Below are 9,460 nucleotides of genomic sequence, written 5' to 3' on the forward strand. Positions count from 1 at the left end.
CAGGGATTACAAGGAGCGCCATCTTTGCAAGGTTGATTTGGAGACTATGCTCCTTTATCCAAGCAGAGATGTCTGAATGGCAGGTAGATGTACAAGTTGAGACAGTGGAAATTTAGACAGGTTGAAATGACAGATTTTGGAGCTAAGCATTTATGATTGTTCCTAGTATAAATGAAGAAAAGAAGAGGACCAAGCACTGAACCTTAAGGCACCCCAGTGATTAGCTGTAAATGCCCAAGTCAGAATAGGTGGATGGGAGGATTTGGTGGTTTACAGTGTCAAAGCTAGTAGGTCCAGTAGAATAAGGACAGATGATTTGGAGTTTGCTCTTGTGCGGTTAACCCCGCATTGCATCATTTCACATTGTGCGGGGTTAACCGCACAAGAGCACTGCACAAACGGCACACTGCACAAATCTTGGCAATGTTAGAATGTTACACTAGATGCTTAGCAACTGACAGCCAATCACATGACTCATATTCACTTGCTTCAGACAGTCAAGTGAAACGCTGTGTTGCGTATAAACAGTTGTTTCAGCAGGGGGAAACAGTTTGCATGCTGAGTTCGTCCAGTCAATGACACTGACGCATCAAATGTGCAAATAAGAATGTTAACCCAGGGTTTTGGAATATACAGTGTGATGTCAGATTATGGATTCCCAGGATTAACTTGAAACAAAGATTTTATATGAATCACAGGATCACCCAGATTTCATGTGTAAAAAGCTGTTGTGTGTGTGTGTGATGTCAGGTGGAGAAGATCCGTGTGCTGCTCCACAGGGTGGGTCTGGGAGAAGTGAAGGTGGGCTCAGTGGAGGAGTTTCAGGGTCAGGAGTACCTCATCATGATCCTGTCAACGGTAACTGAAGTGATTTCTGGGCGGGTACTTTGCAAATAAGTAAACTGTGGAAAACTTCTGAATCCAGAGACCTATTTTAACTAATTTGGGAGTAACTGAGGCCATTTTTATTTTATAGAGGAAGTTGCATTTTACTTTTTGTATAGCCCATTATACAAGTACTATATACAGTGAATATAAAACTATACTGCTCAAAAATTAAAGGAACACTTTGAAAATGCATCAGATCTCAATGGGGAAAAATATCATGCTGGATCTCTATACACGGTGCCGGGCCGTGAGCACAGGGCCCACTAGAGGATGTTGGGCCCTTAGTCTACCCTCATGAAGTCTATTTCTGATTGGTGTGAATGTCTCTGACAAAACAGTGTCCTGCTGGAGGTCATTTTGTAGGGCTCTGGCAATGCTCATCCTGTTCCTCCTTGCACAAAGAGCAGAAACTGGTCCTGGTGATGGATTAAGGACCTTCTATGGCCCTAGAGTAACTGTCTGTCTCCTGGAATATCCTCCATGCTCTTGAAACTGTGCTTGGAGACACAGCAAACCTTCTGGCAATGGCACGTATTGATGTGCCATCCTGGAGGAGTTGGACTGCCTTTGCAACCTCTTTAGGATCCAGGTATCGCCTCATGCTACCAGCAGTGACACTGACCCTAGCCAAATGCAAAACTAGTGAAAAAGTTAAAAAAGATGAGTAGGGAAAAAAATGTTGGTGGCCTCCACCTGTAAAAACGTTCCTGTTTTAGGGGTCGTCTCATTGTTGCCCATCTAGTGCACCTGTTGTTAATTTCATTAACACCAAAGCAGCTGAAACTGATTAACAACCCCTTCTGCTACTTAACTCACCAGATCAATATCCTAGGAGTTTAACTGACTTGATGCTATTCTCTGAAAAGTGTTCCTTTAATTTTTTTGAGCAGTGTATATTAATTTTTTTTTTTTTAAATCTACACACCCCTGTTAAAACAGCTGGTTTTTGTTATGTAAAAAATTAAACCTAGATAAATTATATCAGATTGTAGTTATTCCAAGTTTTTTCCTCTGAATTGTCACTTTGGTTTACAGTGACATTGTATAGATTGTAAATATTACATTGAATTGTGCAAATGTTCTGATATGTTTTTTCTTTTTTACTTCACACTAAACAAACAGCTGTTTTAACAGGGGTGTGTAGATACAGTGGGTACGGAAAGTATTCAGACCCCCTTAAATGTTTCATTCTTTATTATATTGCAGCCATTTGCTAAAATCATTCAAGTTAATTTTTTTTTTCCTCATTAATGTACACACAGCACCCCATATTGACAGAAAAACACAGAATTGTTGACATTTTTGCAGATTTATTAAAAAAGAAAAACCGAAATATCACATGGTCCTAAGTATTCAGACCCTGAATATAACAAAGAGTGAAAAATTTAAGGGGGTGTGAATACTTTCCGTACCCACTGTATATCCACAGTAACATGTAATGCCATTTTTAACACAGAAACTGACAAACAAAAAAGTAAAACAAGAACCATAATAAAGTTTTATTTATTTAATTTTATATATATATATATATATATATATATATATATATATATATATATATATATATATATATATATATATATATATATATATATATATATATATATATATATATTATGCACTTTACTGCTCAAGGTTTGCACTCATACTAAAGCGCAGTACATAGGCTTGAACAGTAAACAAACATGAATTATTGCACAATAATTACTCACACAGTTGTTGTTTTTCCAGCACATGCGCAATTGTTGATTTTGTAGCCTAGGGATCACACATACTTGTCCACGCGGTCACAAAAAATGGGATGCAAATTTGTCCGCAAAGAGCCTCTGCGTGCACCCTCCGGTGATGATTTTTACGTCACACAGACCCTCGCGCACACTGAAAGTATAACACTAGCTTAAGAGCCATCCTAATAAATCGGGTGAAACTGGTAAAGCATCTAATGTGTATTATAATGTTTTGAAGAAATGTTTGAGGTGGTCCATTAAATGAATTAACATAGGTATAAGTGACAGGTGTTCAGATTCATCTTTCCTCTCAGATGAATAAACATATTTGTTTAAAACTGTAGGTCCGGTCCAATGAGTCCTTGCTGAATGAAGAACTGCAAAGCATGCTGGGATTTCTCTCCAACCCAAAGCGTTTCAATGTTGCCATTACACGAGCCAAAGCTCTCCTCATTGTTATCGGAAACCCACACATTTTAATCAAGGTGAGATTTAAAGACCTGCTTTCTGACAGAAACTGAATGTCATTTGTGGATATGCAAAATGAATCCAATGAGGGCCACTAAACTCTATAAACTTTCTCTGTGAACTCGGTATTGGTCCTGAGCAGTAGACCAGGGGTGCCATGAACGGTTTTGAAGGAATCATGATGACTTTTGTTTCTTTTGACCTGATGAAATAATTTATATGAATTTCTGTTATACAGTGATTGTCTTTTTTTATCAAACATATTAAAGTCTAAACACACAAGCAGAATAACCCTTTTAACTAGTCTTACATTCACTATCTAGACAAATCTCCTTTACATTGATTTTTGCCCTAAACCTCTGAGCCATAAAAACAAAATGACTCCCAGTCAATTGCATCTATGTTCTTAGTGTTGTTAATGTCCTGCATGCCATATTTTGAAGATTGAGCAGAGCAAGTTCACTTGTGATCATTTGTAGATTGTAATTTAGTTTTACTACACTATTAATGCTTTAAATGTGTTTGTGTAATAAAAACAATTTAAGAAATAATTTTGAATTGTTGATGATGGGCCATAATGCTTGGCATACTCTGCACCCTGTTTCATTTGTGCCTTCTCGTTGTGTTTGTCTAAATCCATGTGTATGTCTATGCATATATTACAGGACCCATGTTTCAGTGCTTTGCTGCAGTACTCGTATGATAACCGAGCGTTCCTGGGGTGTGACCCTCCAATGAGCCTACAGGCCTCTTCGAGGTTTGATTATTTGTTTTTGACACATTCAAGTCATGTCTTTCTGTTTTTGTATGTCAGGAATACATGGTTTCATCACTTAATGCTGTTGATGCTTTTACAGGATTTTCTCAGAAGAAACCTAGAAATCACTTTGGCCAGAACTTGGACCAGCAGAGTGTTGTGATAATTATTCCATGATTCTTTTGTGTTAAATAAATAATGGATCTGTCTTCTAGCCACTTTTTGCTTAACATCTAAATACCTCACTGAAAGACCAGACTAGGTCTGCAGGCTCGGAAGAATAGAAATATATTTTACTAGTTTGCAGCACAAATACTTCTGAGAGTAGTTCTCAGGAATTGTTTGCCATACCTCTGGCTGAATGGGGCATAATTGAGGCACTGCACTTTGAGAACCAGTGTTTATTTCTGTTGTGTTGAAATGTTTATTAAAATAATTTGATCAAGCATTCTCATTTTAAGTGTTCTTGCCACTGGGTTCCATCTGTTCTATACTTCCACAGGTTTTTACATTGAGATGATCTTGTATTTAGTTGTCTGACACTGTATTGGTGGTCTTAACATTATCATGACTCAAGGTTTTTAGAACTAATTGCATCCGTCTGACCAACATCTAAAGCAACCAATAACTGTCAACTTTAACATGATGTGCGGGTATGGTATATATTGCATACTGTAATTTATCACAAAGCTGAATACACAGATGTGCTCAAGGTTGTCAGATTTGATGGCACTAACTTGTAAAACATTTTCCAATTCAACGATCAGAGTTTTAATTAGATGTGCTATTGTGGTGGCCCTGTTTCTCATATACATTTCTTTTTCTTTTAAAGTCCCTGTGAACTGGAAGTTGCAAATGACTTTTCTCCAGTGTTGTGACGTATTTCCAAGTGAAACAGAATATTGAATAGAGGGCAGGGTTTTACTTTAGTGCTCCTCCTCTCCATCTCTTGCTCATAGCAGACTAACGGTTGGAGGGGAGTGGTTTAAGCGTTTTCAACCCAAGCCATCAAACTGACGTCATCAGAGAAGGAACGCCATTCCAGACCGGTAGTAACTTTTCAGATTTTGATTAGATTACCACGACAAACAATTTTTTCCCCTGTGTATTAACTTGCACGGATTAATAGTTCACCACAAGACTAGTAATATGTGCTTACAAAGTAAATAGGGCCAATTTTGATTTTATGATGACTTTAAACTGAATAAATGTCAGTGGCGGAGAGGCTTCAGTACACTGTATAAACTGCTTTTGTGTGTTTGTGAGCAAACAACTGATTACTTATTGAATTAGCTGGATGCAGATCTAATGCTTGTGGAAGGTTACTTGCAACACTGAACCTTTCAAAGTACCTGGATTTAAATGACGTTTATTTGGCCTCGGAAATCATAATAGTGTGTGTTCCCAGACATGTCATAACGCCCAAAAAAATCATAATTGCTATGTTGCTTTTATTAAAAACATTGTATATGCGGTCAGCAACTTAATAGGTAAATATTTATTTGCCACTGTTTAACACTTTTCAGACCCTTAATTCCAGTGGACATAATTTTTCTATAGCTTTTTATGGTTTTTGTCATGTGATACCACACAAATTTCAAAAGATTATTAGACTGGACAATGTGCTTATTAGACCTTTGAAATCAACTATGGTGGACTGCGACACAATTGGACAAATAGGGTGTAACTCGAATGCAAATGCCACTAGGAAAAAAAAAAAAGTATTATACATGGAATTATGGATTATGTGGAATATACATGGAATATTTAAGGATTATCATCTGAATCATTTAATAATGGTCATAATTTAAGCCTGAAAAGGTTCATTCCATAATAACTTTATTCAAATGTTTATCAGTTATTTTGCAAGGAATTACTTGCGTTGCAATTTTTGTTCACCCATGCCACACATACAAATTTTCATGGATGAAAGATCTTATGGACCGCATGAGAAAACGATATTTATATTCACGACATCAATTAATTTCTTAGATATAATTGAAGGCTAACAAGACCATTGAGCCTGAACATATTTTTACAAAGCTAAAGCCAATAAAAATAGCAACACCTATTAAGTTCAAGCTATTATAGATATCTGAATAGCCTTTGGATGTGTCAGAAGTGTCTATTCAATCAAAGATTAATTGCTCATCTAAACTGTCAAAATTATCTTTTTAAATTCAAACAGGAGAGATCTGGAGTGGGATTGTAAGCTTCATGTGTGCCATTTAAGCGATCCTGTAATCCAAACCAGCCCACTATGCTTTTTATTATCAAAGCTTTGTATTTTATTGAATAAACTTTTTACTTTTTTTTATATATATATAATTTGCGTAATTTTTGGTTCAACTTATAGAACTGCTGATCAAACTGCACAAACATGAAATATAGTTTTTAGGTTGGACATTTTCTACCATCCATTCAACAAGACTTAAACATGATTGGTCAGCATAAACTTCATCTAGAATAGATAATGATTATCTTTTTATTTTATTTTGGTTGTCTAAAAGAGAAAGTGTAGCTATAACAAGCAATATAGAATAAGAATTGTTACATGTATGAATGACTTGTTCCAGGTGATAGTGATGAAGATGATTTTTACTTGTGTTTTACTGGTATATGGTGGTGCATTGTGGATCTAGATTTTATAGTTTATATATATATATATGTATGTATGTGTACATGTGTATATATGTCTGCAAATATTCAATATGGTAGGGTCTGCGTTAATTTGAGATCTGGAGAATGTAACATTTATGCATTTCACATGTATATAGTCAACTGCTTGTGGAGTCACATTTATTTATATAGCACTTTATACAATACAGGTTGCTTCTGAACAGCTTTACAGTAATAAACAGGAAAAAAACAGCATCAAATCAAACCATATTATCAAATCATCAATGTTGCAAAATTATTCAATAAGGAAACAATAAATCCACTTCAAATGACTAAAAAACACCTCTAGAGAAGAAAATAAAGCATTATTCAGTTCAATTCAAATCAATTACTATTGCGTTCTCATTCGATAGTGTGAACTTTTAAGTCAACGGCTCGGTTACGCAATTACCATGCTCAGGCAAGCATCTTTTTATTTGGGATTTTCAGTAATACAAATCAGGGTCTGTTAAAGGATCTCATTGCAAGTATACCTCAGTTCTCCACACACCACTTCAACAGCTATGATTAACTAAACTGAACGATTTAACACGGAGAAAGATATAATATTTAACAAGTGCCCTCTTGTACAATGAATGTATTTACAATTAATATGATTTACAACCGCTAGTCCCAACATAAAAGCATTGCAAATAGTCTTCCGAATTAATATTTTGATATATTATTTATTTTTTTTTATATATATATATATATATAGTTTGACTTAAGTTGTCCTTCAGTTGTCATTGAACAAACAATCTTCGTGACTACAGGTCATTTTAATAAACTTCCATCTTAGATAAAATTGCTCTTTATATTTCTCAATATTTTCTTAAATCTGCTGGACCTAAAAAAGAAAGCATTTTGCCATCATCACTAATTTAAACAATGCTTTTCTCTATAATCGGGTGAAAACTCAAGTACAGGTTATTTGCTACATTCCCACACCCAAAACACATACAAACTTTCAGACAGTATAGTTTATGGTTCTTTTAAACTCGCTAAGGCATCTTTCCACGGAGGGATTATGCTCAAGATTTCTCCTTTGCATGCCATCTCAGGTGTCTCTTTAAGTGTGCTGACAAGATAAATCTCTGACCACAATGATCACATTTAAAGGGCATTGTTCCAGCATGATAGAGCACAGGAGTTTTAAAATTGCACACTTGTGCAAGTTTCTTTTCGCTGTGAGGACTTCGGTTTGATTTCTCACCAGTATGAATCTTCATGTGACTTGTTAGGTTTCCTTGATGTCTGAAATTATTCCCACACTGATGGCATGTGAAAGGCCTCTCTCCATAATGAACTATTATGTGTTTCTTCAGGTCTCCCTTGCGTGTGAAGCTCTTCTCACACTGAGAGCATGTGAAAGGCTTGTCTCCATTGTGAATTAACAAGTGATTCTGAAGGTTGATTTTTTGCGTGTAACTCTTTCCACACTGTAGGCATGTGTACGGCCTCTCACTGTGGATTGTCATATGATCCTTAAGGTCTTCTTTACATTTGTAACTCTTTCCACAATGTGGGCATCCAAATGATTTTTTGGCCCCTGGACTTTGTGTCAAGTCGTTTTCCGTTTGTGAATTTTCTCCAGTTGAGAAGCTATGAGGCTCCTGATACTGATTTTTCTCCACTTCATTCTGATCTTGATTTTCCTCTTCCACTTTAAGCAGGTCTAAAATTAACAAAGTGGTAATAATCAATTCAAGAGCAACAATGGTAAAAGATGATCTATAAATGAACCATTTGGACTGCAGATAAAAAGATTAATTGCTTGAATATGAACATTTATGTGATCAAAGTAACTTCTGGCATTTGCATCAAACGAAGGTAAACAAATACACACAACATCACGATCATTTATTTATTTTTTCTATTGAAGAAGACACCAACCTCTTTGTTCCTCAGTTTCTTCTTTCACTCTGAATGGCTCTAGATCTGTCAAATCCACAATCTCCACTTTAATATACTCCATCGTCAGGCAGATCTCGATCGATAAACCTCTGGCTTTTCCTGCTTGTTTGGAAACGGGTCAGCGATTACAATTGAGATGAGGATGATGATCAAATCGAAAGGAAATTAAAGCCAAAATAGATTATTCTGTTACAGGTGCGCTACTCCGGAATATAAAACTCAGAAATGAAGATTTCTGATAAAAGACGCTATCGACACGTCACATGAATACATTGTAATTACAATCAATAACAACCGACATTAATTTTAACCTTACCGCAACAAAACGGTTTTAGTAACATTAACAAGTTGTTGGAGCAAAAAGCGTAAAGAACTTTGAACGTTTTGTATCGTTTTATACAGCTGAAAACACAAACCTTTTATTCAGCGGACATTAGAGAAGGCGCGGGCGCAGAGCTTATGACGTCAAGCGAAGCCCCAGCCGTTCAGATAATCAAAATAAAAGTCTCTGGTCTTTCTTCCCACATAGTTATATCATTTGTCACAACAAGGATATGCTGTACAATAATAAATACATTTATAATGATAGTTATTTGGCAAAGAATGATGGTTAGGCAATTATTAATTATTTAATTATATAAATGTATCTTTTTAAGTATGAAGAATTTATTTTATTATGGAATGTCAGCAAGGGAATAATGTGCTGTCGCTTTTGGAGCCATTAGAGATAGCGAAACACTTGCTGCGTTAAATTCGACAGGGTCCCTAAGCAGTGTTCACTGCTTCGTACTCCCTGAGAACGATCCGGGGCTAAAGCCCAGGCAAAATCGGTAGGCGGCTGCAGTGAGGGGAGGAGTGGAAAAAGTGAATGCAAGACGGACGGTTCTCTCTTTAGTGGATCTAAAAATGTACATTTATTCACTTCGGAACTTAATTTGTGTCAACTCCATCAGACGCATTAAAAAGCATGCTATTTTAATTTGATCCATCTAACAAGTGTAAAGTCTTCAATTAGGCCTATGTAATAATGGTGTTCAGTAAAGGAGCT

General features: G+C 36.1%; 2 protein-coding genes across 5 annotated transcripts in view; one reads left to right on the forward strand and one right to left on the reverse strand.

Annotated features, from left to right (window-relative positions):
* The window catches only part of mov10l1 (Mov10 like RNA helicase 1), a 54,172-nt gene extending 49,996 nt beyond the window's left edge, over window positions 1-4,176 (forward strand). For all 3 annotated transcript variants that reach the window (XM_067362186.1, XM_067362184.1, XM_067362185.1), the window contains 4 exons: window positions 751-858; window positions 2,960-3,100; window positions 3,749-3,840; window positions 3,941-4,176. In XM_067362186.1, the coding sequence (XP_067218287.1) occupies window positions 751-858; window positions 2,960-3,100; window positions 3,749-3,840; window positions 3,941-3,962 (363 nt within the window). In that variant the 3' untranslated portion in view covers window positions 3,963-4,176. The remainder of the gene's footprint in view (window positions 1-750; window positions 859-2,959; window positions 3,101-3,748; window positions 3,841-3,940) is intronic.
* A 2,455-nt stretch (window positions 4,177-6,631) lies between these two features.
* Window positions 6,632-8,887, reverse strand: LOC137002511 (gastrula zinc finger protein XlCGF7.1). 2 transcript variants are annotated; one of them, XM_067362218.1, is made up of 3 exons: window positions 8,829-8,887; window positions 8,392-8,514; window positions 6,632-8,173 (listed from the first exon to the last, which is right to left on the reverse strand). In XM_067362218.1, the coding sequence occupies exons 2-3, from the start codon at window positions 8,471-8,473 to the stop codon at window positions 7,530-7,532; spliced, it is 726 nt and encodes a 241-aa protein (XP_067218319.1). In that variant the 5' UTR covers window positions 8,474-8,514; window positions 8,829-8,887; the 3' UTR covers window positions 6,632-7,529. The 2 variants fall into 2 exon arrangements, with proteins under 2 accessions (XP_067218319.1, XP_067218320.1); XM_067362219.1 differs by having other exon boundaries at window positions 8,392-8,511; window positions 8,829-8,859.
* Window positions 8,888-9,460: the final 573 nt, after the last annotated feature.

This window comes from Chanodichthys erythropterus, chromosome 16, assembly GCF_024489055.1.
Source record: "Chanodichthys erythropterus isolate Z2021 chromosome 16, ASM2448905v1, whole genome shotgun sequence".
In the NCBI taxonomy this organism is placed as follows: domain Eukaryota; kingdom Metazoa; phylum Chordata; class Actinopteri; order Cypriniformes; family Xenocyprididae; genus Chanodichthys; species Chanodichthys erythropterus.

Excerpts from the sequence above, each read along its gene's own strand:
- LOC137002511 (XM_067362218.1), bottom strand. The coding sequence starts at position 8,473 with ATGGAGTATATTAAAGTGGAGATTGTGGATTTGACAGATCTAGAGCCA. Across the intron at positions 8,174-8,391 it reads AGAAACTGAGGAACAAAGAG|ACCTGCTTAAAGTGGAAGAG; the intron begins GTTGGTGTCTTC and ends TGTTAATTTTAG.